This window comes from Python bivittatus, unplaced genomic scaffold (assembly GCF_059951505.1).
Source record: "Python bivittatus isolate LINGU-HERP-01145 unplaced genomic scaffold, Pbiv_v1 ctg000560_np1212, whole genome shotgun sequence".
Classification (NCBI taxonomy): domain Eukaryota; kingdom Metazoa; phylum Chordata; class Lepidosauria; order Squamata; family Pythonidae; genus Python; species Python bivittatus.
The window spans coordinates 420,314-437,693 of record NW_028277083.1 but is presented as its reverse complement, the minus strand read 5'-3'; the positions used below and the strand labels follow the sequence as shown (position 1 = coordinate 437,693).

The following is a 17,380-nucleotide window of genomic DNA, read 5'->3' as shown; positions in this document are numbered from 1 at the left end:
CCCCGGGCGTCGCCGCAGCTCTTCGCAGCAGCCCACCAGCCTGGGCTGATCCCTTTCCACCGCAGGCAGGCAGCCAGTGAGCGTACGCCGCCAGCTCCCCCTTCCTGCACTGGGCTTCGGGGGCTTTCCCCCTTCCCGACCACCCGCCAAAGGGACTGCTGTGCGGGGGGGGCAGGCCCGTTTGCCTGCTTGCAGAGAAGAGGCAGCAGCTTGCAGAGCGTAGAAAAAGAACGTCTTTATGGAATCATTTTGTCACTCAACGAACAGGGGCAGAATCGGAATGCCGCTGGGGGTCCCATATGGAGGAGGGGAGGAGAGGCGCGTTGGTCAAAATGGGTTTCTGGAAATGCTAGGACCCAAACTGGGCAGCGGGGCAGATCTCCTGCTGGCCTCGCCCCTGGAATGCAGGAAGGGGACTTGCGTTCACAATCGTCATAAAGAATGTTTTGTTTGGGAATCCCGGCTCACCAAGGAGTGAGGTGCCAACTTGGCCCATGTTCTGCTGCACATCTGACGTGAGTCGTGGGACTGAGCCTCCCCCTTTTAAGCTAGGCAAGCCTCTGGCCTCTGGCAGGGATGGCCAAATCTCCAGCGAAGGTAATGCCAGGGCACAGGCGTCACTTTATAGTCTGCTAAAAGCTGTGGCTGCCTGTAGGAAGACGCCACAGCGGATGTCGGGTGAGGGGCCTGGCCCGGACAGCCAGCTGAGAGGGAAGGAAAGGACCCCACAAGACACCTCAACCTATACTGCGTCCTGTCCCTGTCTGGGTGGGAGGCCGGGCATGCGTTTAACAAGAGAGAGGAAACGAGGTTGGGCTCATGGAAAGTTGAGCTCACAGGCCTGGAATGTCCCTTCCGTTCTGAACGTGGCTGTGGCTGAGAGTGGCACTGATGATTGTTCTGTCCACAGGGTCACAGCTAAGCTGCGGCGGTTGCCGGTTGCTGTTGGCTATTGCAGACCCCACCCGACGGAGGACTGAGGCTGGAAAGGAGAGAAACCAGAGGGGATCAGGACTCCTCCCCAAGAGCCAACCAACTTACCGCTCTGCCACGCTTGCCCCTTCTCGTTTTCCGGTGCAGTGGGAGAAACCCACCGAAAAGGAACCACCGGAACCCTGGCTACATGCTCTTCCTGGCTGGAGGGACTGAGAGTGGCCGACCAGCAGCAGCCTGGGCAGTGTGGGAAGGCTGGCTTGGCTTACTCACGGGGGTAGGGCACGGTGCTGATGTCTGCAAAGGCGGAACGGACTCGCTCCATGCGCACCCCCGTTGGAGGCCGGGGAAACTTCAGAGCTGTGTTGGGAGGAAACAGAACAGCCCAGTTAGTGAGGAGGGAGATGGCTGGCCCAGACTCTCTCTTGAGGCAGGGAGCAATGCTGGGGAACAGGTTGAGCAGACTAAGCCAGAGCAGCCCGCCCAGTTCTGCGGCTGGGGAGAGATTCCGGGCATCTCCTCCTAGCCTCGTGGCTACCCATGCTGCTGGGCACACAGGCCGCAGCGTTCACAGGAGAATAGACCTGCCTCCTGCAACCAAGCCCTCTCCAAGGATCTGGAGGTCCCGGGGGGGGGGCAGTTGACAGTCCTCCCTGGCACGCAAGGTGGCCACTTCACCCACCTGCAAATTCCTTCTGCAGGGCGAACGCCCGCTCTGCCGCTTGTGAGCTCACCCGGCCTTTGTAAAGGACGCCGTTCACCCCCAGAATGTCTACCTCGGTCTGAGACGAGACGTACGGAAAGAAAAGGGGCCACCTGTGAGCTGCAGAAAGCAGCCTTCCCCCAGGCATGGGAAAGGAAGGCATTGTGGCCAGAGAGCAGCCTGGTCAGTCCCTTTTAGACCACTACCAAGATGGAACCTCCATCTCGGGAGGCTTTTTCTGCCCTTGGGCCCAGCAGCATGGCCACCACTGAAGAGCTTCTTCCCAAAGTCCACCTGCCACGGCTGGGTCTGCTGGATGGGCTCCAGCAGACCCTGCAGGCAGGATTTCTCCCCTCCCTCCCCCTTCCCAAGCCTGCTCCTTGCAGGCCCTCACAGTGACTCACGTTGTCGTAGGTGATGGCAGTCGGGTCCCCATAAGGGTAGAGGGTGGTGAGGTCCTGGGACCGGGACAGGTGCTTGAGGGTGCAGGCTTGGTGATGGGCCTGGCACTGCCAGCAGGTCTGCAAGGGGAGGTTGCCACTCATCTCGCTTGGATCGTGATCCCTGGGGAAGGAGCCACAGGCCAGCTCAGCACCCTGGGGCTGCCTGGTCTGCCAGCAAGCAGATGGGGTGTCCTCCTGGGTCTCTACCCAAGAGGCACGTGTGCCATGTGGCAGGGAAGCAACAAAGGGAATGCAGCGTTGGGGTGAAACGAGGCATCTCTCCTGATCCTCACTGGGAATGCAAAGCCTCCTGCCAGAATATGGAAGCACTTCCTCTGGGCGTTCAGGGATAACTTCTCCCAGAGTTCCCAGCCAGCCTTGACCCTAAAGTGAGGAAGGCCCAGGCCAAGGAGCCACCTCCATCACTCCCAGCTGCATCCCTAACCGTTTTTGCTGCTGGGACAGGTATTCATAGCCATTGGCACTGGCTGGACGAGGCCTCAGAGTGGCCCTGCGGACGGTGATCATGTGTCTGCAAAGAAGAAAAAGGTGAATGCAGCAGCCTGCTTCTCTGTCCACTGCCTGTCCCAGAAAGGCCCTGGGGATACTCACGGCCCGGTCATCATGGTCACTGGCCGGTCACAGGAGATGCATTTCACTCTCTCAAAGAGCTGCCTGCAAGGCACAAATCAGCGGCCCGTTGCCCCAGCGCTGGCTGCATTCCCAGCACGTGCGGCCCATACGTCTCGGTCACCACGACCCCCTCCATCACCACAGGGTCTGAAGACCCACAGAGCGGCCTGCCCAGGTGGGAGGGCACCTCCAGCAGGCTATGCAAACCCCCCAGCTGGGCCCTGCCCTCCCTACAGTCCTCACTTCTTAAAGCCAGCAGCACTGTCAGCATCAAAGCGGGGGCCTTCGCTCAGGTACTTCTTGATGAACCTCCACACCTCTTCCAGCTGTCGGCTCACAGGATCCAGGGCCATCCGGTCCAGCTGTGGGCAGCAAGGATGGCTGAGTAGACCCTTTGGCCAGGGAGGACCACTGTGTGCACTGCAGCAGCAAAGGTCCCTTGGGGAGTGCTGGGCAGGGAGGGGTCACCTTGCAGTCCATGTCAACGAAGAGCTTCTCTAGCGCTTTCTGCCAATCCTTGTCCTGCAGAGACATCTTCTGCAGCAGATCCTGCATCATCTCATTCAGTTGGCTGGTGGCTATCTGCAGCTCTCCGTGGTTCACCATTGCCTCCAGCGCGCTCTTGTCAGCTTTCTGGGGGACAGACAAGATGAGTCCTCACTGCCCCCAGGAGCTGACAGAGGGGGACAGGAAAAGTAATGAGGCAAAGGGGGAAAACCTTCTAGCTATTCCCTGAAGGTAGCCAGATTTCCTGACAGCTGCTGCCCAAGTGAAGAGGGGTGAGTGGGGTTGGCACCCTTTGCTTTCAGAAAGGCTCCTGCTGCTTTAATGACTGAAGGTGAGGCAAGGAATCAACTCCCTGAGCTGCTGCTCAGCGCACGCAGGCCCAGGAGAAAGCTAGATCAGTTGAACGTCCTTCCCTTAAAGGCATAGGAGCCCTGTGCCAACCGCTATCTGGAAAAAGTGGCATTTTTTTCTTAAGAAAGACATTTCCTTTATATGGGTGGTGATGTTACTTCACTTAATCAGCAGTGATGCTGGAACAGACATGCCTGAATCTCTGTGATTTCTGCTCTGTTTGAGATTGGGGTGATTTCAGGTCAGAAAGAACCAACCAGATGCCTCATCAGAGACTCCAACCCGTTTTCTCTTCCCAATTTTTTTTTTTCACACCAGAGAACTGATATGGGTGGATGAAAGACCATCTCCTTCACTTTCTTTTCCTCCCCCAGTTCCTGGGGACTCACCACATTCATCTCCTCTTGGATCAAGTCCTTATCGGCTTTCTTAATGTCCAGCTGCTCTAACATGTTGCGCATGACCTGTGGCGGGAGTAAAAACTCTGCTTCAGACTGTCTTTCGTGCTCAAACACAACTGTCCAGGCTGGGGCTCAGCCCCACAAAAAAACAGGAGCTGAACAAGGTTAACATTCTTGGCTTGAAGCCTCCAGCTAACTTCTGCAGAGGCTCTCAGTTTAGGCTGGCTGTGTGCACGATATCCACTTGTGCAGCTGAGAGGTCACTGTCTCTCCAGTCATAGCACAAACTCTAGACTGCACACTTGGGCTTCCAAACTCTCTTCTCAATTAGAAAAAAACAAGATTTGTCTGAACGTGCAGTCAGACTTTTAAAAAATCCTGAACGAGTTAAACTACTAAATTCCAATTAAAATATATATATATAAATGTATCAGGCAAGAAGATGAGTTCTACGGGGCTTTTGGGTTTTTTTCAAGATGCCCCCAAAGATGCAAACCAAACATTCTGGAACAATAAGGCCAACTGGTGTTCCCAAATCCCACCCATTTGGCTCCCTACCCAGGCATTTGGGGCTGTCAGAACCAACAGCACTTTACAAGCCTGGAAAACACTCTGCTTTTTGCTCTCAGGAACAAAGCAGCCACAGAAGTGGCCCATTAGAGCAAAGAGGAGCTTCGTTCCTTCCCCACCAGCCACAAGCTGTGGAAGGTCATTGAGTGCCAGAATGGCTCAGCCAAATTGTCCCTTACCTGGATGTCCGAGGTACTCCTGGTTAATCTCTCCACCCCCTTCTGCAGCTTTTCGTACTGTTCCTTCAGCCTCTCCATCTGCTCCAGGGTTCCTTGCAGAGATTCCTTTCCCTGAGGAAGAAGCAAGCGTCTCCGTCTGCTCCCTGGTCTGGCCCAAGTCCAGCCACTGCCGTGACTAGCACCTTCCTCGAACAGGATCTGGCACGGCTGGGTGCTGCAAGCGATTCCACTGGGCTCTGGAGTGTCTGGGCAAAGCTAGACGTGATCTGTGTTGGGCTTGTTCAGGGCTTTAGCACTTTTCCTGCAGTTCACTGCGTTCATCAACAGGCTGCAAAGCCCTTCGCACTCAGGAGAATCAAGGCCTCGACCTGTCTGGCCAGGTGCTTCACACAGGCAGGTTTCTGAATGTGCTTTCACGTCTGTCTGCTGCCACGAGCAAGGGTGGCTTCAACACAGAACTTCTTCCCCACTGGACTGCCACCTCTGACAAGCTGCCCCCCCGCCCCAGTGGCAATGGGCTGTTGAGTATGTCCAGGCTACCAGATGAGATTTGCCCTCTTAACATTTTGCCCCTGAACTTCTACTATCCTGCAAATCTTGTGGTTCCTCAGACCGACTGATCCCTCTTGGGTGCAGTTTGGCTTCAGATGTTTGTGGAACTATATTCTTGCAGGGCAACCCACGCCCATCCCCTACCAGACTGTACTCGCCAAGGCACCTGCTTGCTCTGAGTTTGCAACATCTCCATCCGTTCCAGCAGCGACTTCAGCTCAGGGGGGATTTCAAAAACTGAGGTAAGAAATGGGGGGGGGGGAAAGATTTGTGCTAGAATTGCCCAAGCTTAACCAGCCTGGGGTTTGAGACTAGGGTCCCAAAGGTATCTCTGAGCTGGAGACAGGGCCCCACCTGACCCCAGCTGCCGATCCTTGTCCTCAGGACCTCAAGGCAGGCAGAGGGCCTCATTCTGAGGGCCAGAAGACAGCAACCCCAGCTGGACATCATCCCAATTCTCCCCACAGGGTGTAGCAGCTGATGGAGGACCCAGAGTGGCAATTCCGGGCCCACCGAGCACCCTATCCTGCTTGTCAGCCTCACCTCCTGGGTACTTCAACTGGGCCTCCAGTTGAGTCATGTGCTTCAGGAGAGCTTCATGCTTCTCAGGCAGTTGGCCCAAAACAGCCAGAATCTCCCGGGACGTCTTCTCTCTGCCCCCTTCTTCCTCTTCCTCTTCCTCTTCCTCGGTGCCCTGAAATGCCAGCACAGGGTGGGAAGGCAGCTGTGCCTCACAGGCAGGAGGCTCCTGCAAAGGGGCACTTCTGCTGCTCAGCTCTTGGGGCACCAGCAGGGCTGGGGAGAAGCTCAGTGCAGGGACCGCCCCCCCCGCCACCTTCCTCCCCACCAGCTAGGGAGGTCCTGGCCTCCAGATCCACCCGATTCTTGCTTAGCTTTGCCTTCCCAAGTGAGTCAAATGGACCAAATTTATCCAAGGATCCAAATCCGACTCACCTGCGCATTGGCTGGATTGCTACCATCGTGCCAAGGCTCGGTTTTCCTGCCACTAAGGCTAGCCGATACTACGCTAGCACAGAGTGATGCCTGATGCCACATCTGGGGCTTCAGGGAGAGGATTTCCTCTTACCCATCCCACCCAGGCAGTCGATTTCCCTTGGAAATCTTTCTGAGCCGCAGGGCCCCGACTCTGGCTCCTGGCTTGCTCAGAGACCGGCTCCCCCTCCAGTGATCCATCATCGAGGGCCACAGCAGAGGAAACTTGCTGCTCACTGGGCAGTTCCCCCCAATTAAGTTCTACTCACTCTGCCAGTCAGCGTCTCGCAAAGGGCACTCCAGCACACCACATCCGAAGCATCTGCAGACATGCTGACCCTTTCTTTCACAAGGTCCTGTGCCCGCAGAGGGGAGAAGAGAGGTCGAGCCCGTTGGAAGAAGGGACACGGGCAAGCCTTTGCTCTTATAAGCCGCAGAGCTTTCTCTGACAGGGACTGTGGGGATGCAGGTAGGATTAAAACTGGAGTCTCCCACAGGCTGCCTGCACACTCAAGAGCTCCTGTTCAGCGGGCGGGAACTGAGAAAAGGCATGAGCTCTGGGAAAGGGGGAACAGCCTGCCCCAAGCCCCCCGTGCACCAGTCCTGCCAGTAGAAGCGGTGGAATGGCACCCCACCCTGGAGAGAAAGCCCTACATGCCAACAACGTTACGTACTTACTTTTTTAATTAAAATTTTAGGTGCCCCCTACAGAAGTGCCATTCCTTCATTCCTGACGCTTAGAATAACCTCCCCAAGGGCTCTCAAGACCCGGTCAAGCTCTTGAAGAAGCAGGGATGGGGAGTCCTTGGAGTTCCACCACATCACCTCACACCCATTTCTACGCTCACTGACACCCTGCCTACCCATTTGAAGGCCTCATCCTGCTCCCTCTGCCAGCAGGTTCAACAGGCGTGTTGCAAGGGGGCAAAAGGAGAGGTGAGAGAGGCAGGGGCTGGGGGGCTGGGGGAAGCCAGGTAGTGGTAAGAGCCCAAGGGTCTGCCTGCTGGCTGGCGAGGGATTCTCTCACCAGCTGTTCCTTCATTTCTTCCATCATCCTGGCCTGTTCATCCAGACCCCGGAGTCGCTCTTTCATTTCTTCTCCGTTGAGCTGTTAATAGCAAGACCAGCATCAGAGCCTGCAGACATGTGAGGAGTCTTCCTGTTCCAGCTAGGCCTTCTGCAGAGGCCTGTCTCCATCCGTGGACCCAGTCCAGAGAAAGGCCAGACCACCAGGAGACACCCTAGAGGCCCCTTTTCCTCCAGGAGCACTCACTTGGACAATGTTCTCTTTCAGCTGCCCCAGTTCTTGCTGAAAGCCATCCGTGGCTGTTTTCAGGGAGCAAATGTTATTCAGCAGGTCCTGCAACGTGTTCATGGCCTGAATGGGAAAACAAAAGGAGTCACTTCGGGTTGAGCCAAAGGACCAACGGGTGGCTGGAGATTCTGTGGTGCTTGAAGTCCTTCACACACTTGCTGCACTCCAGGGAAGGGGTGGAGGGGGCAGATATCCACTCCTTTGATCTCAGGACCCTTCGTGGTTGCACTGCCAGATCAATTGCCCCCCAGATCCCTAATTAGGCCTGAATGGTCTAAAGTTGCTTGACCAGGAGGAAGGTGGAGAATTATGAACTCAGGTTGGAAACCTGACCTTCTGCCCAGAGAAAAACCCAGATGTCTTCCATCCAACAGGAACGGGGATGGCTCTGTAGGTGTTTTCTCAACTCATTCAAATGGCAAAAAGAGGAGATGGCGGAGGGGGTTGTGGAGAGTGCTGGGGAAGCAGTGCATGAGTCTCAGAAAAGGGAAAAAGGGGACAGGTGCACCCCTCAGACTTCCTTCCCAGACACAAATGTGCCCATACACGTACACACCTACACCATTTCTGGTCGCTCAGAGTCTTTGCTCTGTTCATCCAGCAAAGAAATCCCTGTTTTTCAAACCCCTTTGCCCAATGGGCAGCAGAGGCCTTGGGGAACTCAAGGCTAGGATGGCCAGCCAAGGAACTGACTTCAGTGGGGTCTCTGCTTCCCAGGTCCTGGGAGTTCAGGGCCTGCTCAAAGCGTGGAGGCAGTGCAGTTTGGGGCCCTGCAGTCTGTTAGCAAAGGCAGGGCTTGGCAGGGGAGCATGAGCAAAGCAGAGACCACCACCGGAAAGGATTACCTTGGTCATCCCTTCCTCGTTCAACTCCATCTTCTTCTTCAGCTGCATCATCTGCCACATGTCCTGGGTGGGCTGGCCCACGCCCTGGGTGCGCACCAGCAGTTCAGCGGTGTCAGGGGTATCGTTCAGGAACCTCAGCTGCTTCTCAATGGCCGTGATCCTCTCGTGCATCTGGTGGAAGATGGAGCTGGACTCGTGGGCCACAGGAACAGTTTCAGAAGAGGTGGCCACGGAGGCCACCGTGCTTGGGGGCGGCTTGACGAATTCCAGCTCGTCGGCCGTGACTTCCTTCCTCACGTCCTGCAGCTGGAGGTGCTCCACGAGGCTGTGCAGGAATAAATGCAGGGCGTTGAAGTTGACATTGCCCAGCTCCGGTGTCCCGATGGCCAGGTTGATCAGCTCCACGAAGGAGAGGCTGTGGCTCATGGCCCCGCTGCCCGCTCCTGGGGGTCCCCGGCCGCCTCAGGGAGATTCGCGGGTCTTGGCGCCACAGGCGGGCGGGCAGAGGCCGAGATCCAGCGTCAGCGGCTGGCTGCTGGCATTCTGATGGGCGTGGAAAGTTTCTCCTGGTTGCTAGGAGACCCTGGAACGCGGGTGGCCCGCCCGCTGGGGGCATGCAAGGCTGGGCAGAGGTGACCCAGCCAGGAGGCGCTGCTGTAGGGCCCAGGGAGCCAGGCTGGCCCTCGGCGCCCTGCTCCTTGCCGATCCAGGCAGGTCACCTCACTGAGCTCCAGCTGCTGAGGCCAGGGAGCGACCAAGGCGGTGGGGAAGGGTTCGGGCCCCTCGGGCAGCCCCGGACTGGGGGGGCTTCCAGCTGGAGGAGGAATGGTGCCAGAGCACCCTTTCTGGAGGCCGCTCGGTGCCACCTCAGCCAGGACGCAGGGAGGGCCCAGGGCTGCCGCTCGCATTCCGTGGCACCGGCATCGTCAGCTGGGGCACGGCCCGTTCGGCTCTCCAGGCGCCCGCTCAGCCGCGCGAGCCCCGCCGAGTCCAGACGACCGTGGGGACACGCGTGTGGCCCGGGAGGCGCTCCGGGCGGGCGGGGGCGAGGGCTTCCCGGATCCGGACTGGCCCCGCCCGCCCCGAGGCCCCGCCCCGCGCTCCGGCGAGCTCCGGAGCAGGGGGCGCCTCGGGCTGACCTCCTCGGGGCCGCCTCCCGACAGGTGGGCGGGGCGACGGCGGCGGCGAGCGGCTCCTCGCGCGCGGCATGCTGGGGGTTGTGGTGTCCCGGACTACCTCTCCCGGCGCCCCCCGCGGGGACCTCAGCCGGGGCCCGCCGCTCTCCTCCGGGCCCTCGCCGGCAGCCCCGCGTCGTCCTTCGCCGCGGAGCCGCCGGCCCTCGAGGCGCGCCGCTGCCCAGCCCGAAAGCCTTCGGGCCGCTGCAGGTGCGGCCCGGGCCGCTGCCCTTGGGGCTGCGCGGGGCCGGGGCCGGGGCCGGGGCGGCGGCGGGGTAGCCGCCCTCGGAGAAGCGGCCGTCTCGCAGTCAGCGTCGGGGGCGGCGCGGGGCGCGGAGGCCCGCTCTGACCCGACGCGGCCGGGGAGGCTCTGCTGGGACCCGCTTCGGGGCCCCGGGGTCCGGCCGGCGCCGGGGAGTCGCCCGCGAGAAGCGGGGCGCTGTCCGCCAGGACGGCCTGCCCGGGCCCGCCGGGGGGGCCCTCGCCCGCGCCTCCCGCCCTTCCCGATCGCGGCTGCGACCTCGGGGAGGCGCGGCGGGCCAGAACCCGCCCGGCGGCGCCCCGGCCCCCTCTCCGAGGCGCCGCGCTCTCTCGCGGGCCCGGCTCCCTCGACAGCGGGGGCGCGCGGGGGCCTCGAGGCGGCGGTCCTGGCCGGCGGCCGGCCGCGGAGCTCCTGGCCCCCGAGGTGGGCCCGGGGCCCCCTTGCTGGCCCCTGGGTGCCGAGACCGCTGCACCGAAGAAGCACGCGGGCGGCAGGTCTTAGCGCGGTTACCGGAGGCTGTGCGGTGACTTTGGGCTGCTGCCTCGGCCGGAGAGGACGGATTTCGTTGCTGGGTCTGGGCCTTTCCTTCGGCCGCTTTGCTGCCAGCCGGCGGGATCGTGGGAGCCGGGGGCCCGCTGACGGCGCAGCGGCGGCCGCCCTCAGAGGGCGGAGGGCCCTCTCTTGCCCCGCAGGCCCGAGGCCTGCCGGCTGAAGGGATTCCGCAGCCCCGAGACGCGCACCGGAGCTGGCATGAGGCTTCCCGCCTGCGCAGGGCGGGTTGTGCAGAAGACCAGCAGGCCGCCCTTCCCAGCCCCAGAGGCCTTTCCCGGACGCGAAGCCGGCCCCCTTCAAAGTGACCCATAAAGAGAGACCACGCAGTTGCTATTCCCCCCGCCACCCTCCGTGGTCTCTGGCCATTTCCTGCTGCTCTCCTCCCTTGAACGCTTGAAGCGGCTGGAGCAGACCCTAACCCTCGCCCTCCTCTGTAGAAAGGCCATCGCTCCCCTCTCCCTCGTGGGGGACTTGGCTGAAGATTGCAGTCAGAGTCAGTTGACCGGGTGGCCTATGAGCCCCAGAAATAAAGGAGTAAATTAAAGCTATCTGACGAGGTCCTCTCGTGTTTGTACAATGAATGGATAAACAAAATGTTTGCTTTGGGCTAGAAAGGTACTAGTGGTTCTGGCTGATGGCCCCCAGTGTCAAGGAGGTGGCTGGCTGGCTGGCTGGCTGGCTGACTGCAGGAACTGCGTGGCGGGATGCTGTTCGGGTGAGTCAGTCCCACGGCTGGCCTCGGCCAGCCAGGCCAGTTTCCTGCAGCCTCTGATGGGTTTTGAGAAAGCCACGCCAGCTGCAAGATCCTGCAGATCCTACTTTAAGTGGAGGAAGTAGATTTCTAACAGGACCTTATGCTTCCGACGCTGCCCTAGAGGAGGCAGGAGGCCTGCTTGTGCTGAAGGAAAGCCGTGATCTGAACTAGTTTTATCTATCGATCGATCTATCAAATTTGTCACTGCCCATCTCGTTAAAAAAGTGGGTCTGGGCGATTGCTGAAAGGACTTTCAAAGCCACCTCCCTCTCCTCTTGCTGAATCTTCTGCTTTTTCCTTCACACCTTTCAGGGCGCAAAAGTGGCCTTGACATTCCCTGCCCCACCGCCGTCTCAGGCCTCAGCCTGCCTCTCCCCATCTCGGCAGCTCTGCATCTGTTTTTTTTTCCAGCATGTCCAGTGATCCTCCTCCACCCTACCCTGGGGGGCCATCTGCACCACCCCTAGAAGAGAAGGATGGCTTCTCTTTCCCAGCAGGTAAGGCACCACTGGTGAGTGGATGGTGTGCACGCGCGTGGAGGGCCACAGCTTCCAAAGATCTCCCTCTTCGCTGAAGGTCCTGGCATGGGGGCCGGGTGGAGAGGAGCAAAGCATGCCTGTTTGTGACTCCTGCTTGGGCATGAACCCGGCCTGGGCCTTGCAGGTGCTCCTCGCCATCCCAGGAGCAGGGTTAGCCTCTGGGTCACAGTTCTGTGCATGCTGCGCCCCATTCTTCCAAATGTTCTGTGTCCTCCTCCAGGTAGGAGCTCTCCAGCCGTGGCACTGCCACCTTCCGATATTGGCCCCCCACCATATGAAGCAATGTTGCCACCCCAGCCGGGCTTCATCCCCCCACCTGTGCCAGCAGATAGCTCGATGCCCTACCTCCCCCCTGGTGAGTGGAGCGTGAAAGGAAGCCGGCAGGTACTCCATTTCAACCCCCCTATGGGAAAGGGTGTGCCAGCATAAAAGCTGCTCGGTGTTGGGAGTGGCGTACAAACCACGTATGGCAGAAGAGAACGTCCTGTTTGCATAAAAGGATCTTATCCCTCCTTATCCTTATCCTGAAATATCAAGGCAGTATATAAATTTCCGGTTCAAGCAATACGAGCCACAAGAAAAATAGTTAAGTCATTCAGCAGGGCAGATGATCATCTGCAGCCCATGTTTTTAACCCCTAATAGATTTCTCAAACTCCAGAGAACAGAAAGGTGACAGTCCTCCTCCTGGAGGAGAAAGAAGGCGAGGGGCTGGTCTGAGCAGAACAGCAGGTGTATTCTCCGCATGGGATCCCTGGGTTCTGCCCTGCCCTAAACCGGACTTTGGCAACAAGGCCGTGAAACTGAGTGCGGCCACTGGCCAGGACGTGCTCCGCCAGGCGGTTGCTTTCCTTTGGCCCAAGGCAGCTCCTGAAGTCCTGAGTGCAACCAAGAGGGAAGAATTGGGACAGGTGGATCTCCAGACCGTGAGGTGGCCATGGATTCTCTGCACTGGATTGTTAGATGGGGTGCAGTGAGAGAGAGGATGGCAGTGCCCGGGGAGTGAGTCTCCCCTGGAGCTTTCTGGGCCTTAAACAACTCCCTTCTTGCCCTTTCTCTCTAGGAGGCTACTGCATGCCCCCAGGACCACATGCCCCCATGGGCTGTTACCCCCCAACTGGCCCCTACGCCCCTGCAGGAGGCCAAACAGCAACCGTTCTAGTGCCATCGGGGACTGCAACCACTGTGACGGTCCTGCAGGGTGAGATCTTCCAGGCTGCCCCTGTCCCAACAGTGTGCCCACACTGTCAGCAGGCTATCACCACCAAGATCACTCATGAAATTGGCCTCATGAACTTTCTGCTGGGCTTCTTCTGCTGCTTTATAGGGTAGGTGGGGGGCAGCTGTGAAATCTGTGTTCGGAGCGGGGGGGGCGGAAGAGGGTGCTTGCTTCTGTAAGCCAATCCTGGCATCTGGGCTTTCCGACAGACCTGTCTTGTGCACTCAGAGTGGAGGAAGGGGGGATCTGGGGCTTCTGCAGGATGGGTTGCTTTGCCCCTCTGACCCCTGCAGGAGTGCTGTGGATGCAAAGGGGCCACCTCCTGCCCCTCACGGTTCTCTTCTCCCTTCCAGGTGCAACCTAGGCTGCTGCTTCATCCCATGCCTGATAGATGAATTTAAGGATGTGACCCATACCTGCCCCAACTGCAAGGCCTACATCTACACGTACAAGCGCATGTGCTAGCAGGGCCTGCTGAGCTGGGAGACCTCTGCTGCCGCCTCCTCCTGCCACTGGTTTGACTTCCCCATGTGCAGTGCTTTCCTGCTTAATGTCTTCCCTTTCTTCCTTCACCCAGAGAGCTTTGGGGGGCTGTGGTGCCTCCAAGGCTGCCCAGGGATCTGCTGGACTGGCTTCTGGGAGGGAGATGAGGAGGGGAAGCTGCGCCAGACGGGCCTCTTGCGTGTGTGTTGATGGCTGTCCTGCCCCCAAGACAAGGAGCTCCTGGTGCTTGGCTATGGCCAGCCTTCTCTGTGCGGATGCCTCACCCGCTAGAGCCCGGCCAAGCAGTGATGCCTTGACCACTAATCTGCATCATGTGGAATGAGAAGGAACAAAGTCCGTGGATGCGCTTGGCTTTTTTTTTTATTTACACTTTTTATTAAAGATTTTAAATACAATACAGGTAGTCTTTGACTTACGACCATTCATTCAGCGACCATTCGAAGTTACGACGGTACTGAATGAAGGGACTTACAACCAGCTGTTGCATCACCCCTGCGATCATGTGATCGATCTGGGTGCTTGGCAACCTGTTAGTACTTAAAACCAGTTGCCAAGCGCCCCACACTCGTGTGATCGCCATTTGCAACCTTCCCTGCCAGCTTCCCCAGAAAGTCAATGGAGAAGCCGGCACGGAAGGTCGCAGGTCACTGGGGTGAGTCTCCCGCCCCTGTCCCTCTGCACTCACACTGCGTTGGCCACTCGCGCACCCTCTCTGATCAACATGGCGCCTCTTGTGCATCTCCACATCCCCCCGCGCACCCTTCCCAATCTGTGCAGTGCATCTTGCACACTCTCCTCACAACCCCACACACCCTTCCTGACCCACACTGCACCCCCACACATCCAACCCATGCAGTGCCTGTCATGCACCCCGTGCACCCTTCCTGACACCCCCCCCACACGCCCTCCCCAACCCGCAGGGCACCTCTCTTGCACTCCCATGCACCCTTCCCAATGTGCATGGCGCCTCTTGCGTACCCCATGCACCCTGTCACTCCCTCCCCACTTACCTGGCTGCCATCCTGGGACTTGCAACTTCCTGTTGGTTTCTTCACTGACTTTGGTTGTGGGAAGCCAGCAGGAAGTTGCTTTGCTTAACGACCTGCGATCCTCGCTTAATGACAGCAACTGGGATTGCTGGGATTGCCGGGATTGCCTTTGTTAAGCAATGCAGACGCGCTTTATGACGACTTCTCTTAGTGACAGAAATCCTGCTCCCAATTGTTAAGTCAAAGACTACCTGTAGTAAAAGCAAATACAAATTAAACTGAGAAAAAGAGATACAAAGAATAAAAAGTGCAAAGAAAGGAAAAAAAATAGGAAAAAAAAGGAAAAGTAGAATAAAGAAGAGACTTCTAGTTTCCATGACAAGTAAAAGCAAATTGGATAACTCATCACCCCCTTTATAAAGTTACGCATATCTCTTCTTCGCATAACCCATCCCTTCTATACATAAAACCATAAATCATAAACTTTTCAGTCCTGGTGTTAGCAAACAGTCCATAAAGAGTTACCAGAGCTTTATAAAAATATGTATTGTTTTAATCTTGATCAAACAAACCAACTGTATATATCCTTTCTTTTACTTCTAACAATCTTGATTTTTAATTCATTCAGATGTTGTCCTTTTTTCCGTTGCAAAGACTTCTTCGAGGCTGTAACAGACTTCTTTTGTAAATCCAGTGGAAAGTCATTATCCAGGTCATTGTCTTGGCTTGTCTTTTGTGTTTCCCTTTTGATTTTCAAAGCCAATTTCTTTTGTGTACCCAGTAAAGTCTTTATCTTGGCTTTATCTTGTAATCCACATTTCTTCCTGTCATTTGAATTTCCCATTTGACTGCCACGTCTATTTTGTAAACCACACTTTTTTTTACCCAATATTCTGATTCCACTATTCCTGCCTCAAGCAAAATTTGTTTCACATCTATCGTTCCTTCATTAACATCCTTTAGACCTACGGTAGTCTATCCACAGAAGCAGACATTGTTACTGATATTGTTGATATTGTGGCTACTAATTTCTGGCCACATTCTTCAAAGATCTCCTTTAATATTTTAAATGTTATAGTGTTTTGCATCATTTTGTAAATCCCAATCTTAAAGGCAAGTTTTTTTCTTTTTTGCCTGGACTTTAGTCCCCTCTAGTGTCCAATTCAAATTATAAGGTCTGTTACCTCTATTATGATTTGCAGTAGTCAAAATAATTCTGGTTCTCACAAAAAGCTGTTTATTTTATATATAGTTAATTCCAAAATCTTAAAGTGAAAGTTTCAATATTCTAAATTTGTTCGGACCCTTGATTAGTTTATGACTTTCTTAGTTCAAAATCTTGTTTAGTTTTTTACAATTTATTCCAAGTTCTTAAAATTGTAGTTAAGTTTTCTTTGGTTCAGGAAGATACATTCATCAGGTGACTTTTCAGACTTGTCATTCCAAAGAACTCTAATAGCCTTAAGATATTTAAATAAGCAATTTCCAAAAGTGATTAGAAGCAAGGTTAGCGAACTTAGCATCCTTTAAAAGGCGTCGCCCACAGTCCTGACCTTGATGATGAATCCCTTCGTCTCCCAGCACTCGTGGGCGATCTCCCGTCCTTATCCAGAGAGGTTCCGGAGAACCAGTCTGTTGTACTCACCAGTTCTTCAGTCTTTGCCGCAGCTGTCGTCTCTGCTCTCCCCAGAGACGTGTTTAGCTCACCATTCCTCCCCCGGAAGCCCAGTGCTTTTCTGACTGCCCTTGGTGTTGCGGAGGTCTGCCTTCCTAGCAAAGGGGAAGTTTAAAGGCGGCATTCTCTTTAATCCGTGTTGGTGGTTCCCATGTCTATGATTGCATTTTGCACTTTCGAAGAGGCTGTTTGTTTCTGGACTCCACACAGCTCCCTGCGCTTTGTAGATTGGGCTCCAGATCTGTTACGGCCAGGCCAGCAGTGGAGGCCAGACTGCCCTCGCTTGCTGGGGCTGTGCCTGCAAGAGTTGCTCAGAGACCTCAGGGTAGAAGAAAGAAGCGCCCCAGCCAGTTTGGGGGTGTCCCTTCTGTGCACCGTGCAAGCAGTGAGAGCTGGTCTCCCATCATCTCTCCTCTGCTTCTTCGTTGCTTGTCTGAGCCAGCTCTCTCCCCTTGGGCGGCCTTGGCTGGACGTGGATCCTGTCTGCCTGTCAGAGACGTGCAGGCGGCCCAGAGGTAGCCCCCAGGTGCTTTGGCTGCAGGTATTCTCTGCCCCACCACTCCAAGCCAACCCTGAGCCAGAAGAAATGTGCTTGTCCCAAGTTCCCTTTTGTGGCTGCTTGTGTTTTGGGTACTAAACTTAATAACTACTGTATGGAAATGTGAAACTGTTTGCACACATACACTCCATTTTGCACTAGTCCTGCTAGAAAGCCCTTGTTTTGCACTGATGAGCTAGGGTGCACAGGAGCTCGAGGCTTGCGATGGGATGGCAGGCGGTTGGTCTGAGTCCCTGGCTAAATTCTCCAGATGGGTGGCCTGAACTAACTTGTCTCGAGCATGTATGCCCCTGGGTGTGGCACTGCCCAGGCACCTGTTCGCCCAAAGGCTGCCACACTGAGGTTGCAGAAGGCAGGTAGGCCTGGGCTGGGCTTAAGGGCTTTCAAAGGCCTTTGGAACCAGCAGGGAATTCTCATCCTGTTCTTCAGAAAAATCTGTCAAAGCTCTTCTGTGTTTGTAATCAAATAAAAAGAATGACCCTCAAGGCTGCGTGCTGTGCATTGGGGAGGTATGTTGGGGTATAATCTAGGGCCTGGGCCTGGCTCTGGGGGCGGAGTGGAAGTGGCCCCACTCCAGTCACCGAGGGAGGAGGAATGGGGAGACTCCTTCAGGTTTTATGCAAGGGGGGCAAGGACCAAAAGTTACCTGGAGCTCATCTTGCCCCTCATTTCAGGACAAGAGAAATTGCCCTTCTCTTACTCTCAGTGGGCTGCGGGCAAGACGCTTA

The 17,380-nt window shown here is 56.4% G+C and overlaps 2 protein-coding genes across 5 annotated transcripts; one reads left to right on the top strand and one right to left on the bottom strand.

Moving 5' to 3' along the window:
* Positions 1-210: 210 nt before the first annotated feature.
* CUNH16orf96 (chromosome unknown C16orf96 homolog) lies at positions 211-8,856 on the bottom strand. 2 transcript variants are annotated; one of them, XM_088147832.1, is made up of 16 exons: positions 8,426-8,856; positions 7,539-7,643; positions 7,293-7,373; positions 6,535-6,720; positions 5,816-5,966; positions 5,439-5,509; positions 4,721-4,831; positions 3,960-4,034; positions 3,181-3,345; positions 2,956-3,074; positions 2,692-2,754; positions 2,525-2,611; positions 2,041-2,200; positions 1,616-1,715; positions 1,207-1,293; positions 211-982 (listed from the first exon to the last, which is right to left on the bottom strand). In XM_088147832.1, the coding sequence occupies exons 1-16, from the start codon at positions 8,849-8,851 to the stop codon at positions 834-836; spliced, it is 2,136 nt and encodes a 711-aa protein (XP_088003958.1). In that variant the 5' UTR covers positions 8,852-8,856; the 3' UTR covers positions 211-833. The 2 variants fall into 2 exon arrangements, with proteins under 2 accessions (XP_088003958.1, XP_007435972.3); XM_007435910.4 differs by having other exon boundaries at positions 6,535-6,621.
* Positions 8,857-9,000: 144 nt separating this feature from the next.
* Positions 9,001-17,137, top strand: CDIP1 (cell death inducing p53 target 1). Of its 3 annotated transcripts, none has more exons than XM_088147842.1 (5): positions 9,001-9,135; positions 11,580-11,665; positions 11,928-12,062; positions 12,770-13,034; positions 13,279-17,137. In XM_088147842.1, the coding sequence occupies exons 2-5, from the start codon at positions 11,581-11,583 to the stop codon at positions 13,388-13,390; spliced, it is 597 nt and encodes a 198-aa protein (XP_088003968.1). In that variant the 5' UTR covers positions 9,001-9,135; position 11,580; the 3' UTR covers positions 13,391-17,137. The 3 variants fall into 3 exon arrangements, with proteins under 3 accessions (XP_088003968.1, XP_088003967.1, XP_025027383.1); XM_088147841.1 differs by lacking the exon at positions 9,001-9,135 and adding an exon at positions 9,638-9,810; XM_025171615.2 differs by lacking the exon at positions 9,001-9,135 and adding an exon at positions 9,834-11,129.
* Positions 17,138-17,380: the final 243 nt, after the last annotated feature.

Bases quoted from the DNA above. Each gene is read 5' to 3' on its own strand.
- CUNH16orf96 (XM_088147832.1), bottom strand. From the start codon at position 8,851: ATGAGCCACAGCCTCTCCTTCGTGGAGCTGATCAACCTGGCCATCGGG. The intron at 7,374-7,538 runs GTGAGTGCTCCT...TGCTATTAACAG, and splicing joins TGAAAGAGAACATTGTCCAA to CTCAACGGAGAAGAAATGAA. The intron at 2,201-2,524 runs GTTAGGGATGCA...CTCCTTCCCCAG, and splicing joins CTGTCCCAGCAGCAAAAACG to GGATCACGATCCAAGCGAGA.
- CDIP1 (XM_025171615.2), top strand. The intron at 11,666-11,927 runs GTAAGGCACCAC...GTCCTCCTCCAG, and splicing joins TGGCTTCTCTTTCCCAGCAG to GTAGGAGCTCTCCAGCCGTG. The intron at 12,063-12,769 runs GTGAGTGGAGCG...CTTTCTCTCTAG, and splicing joins GATGCCCTACCTCCCCCCTG to GAGGCTACTGCATGCCCCCA.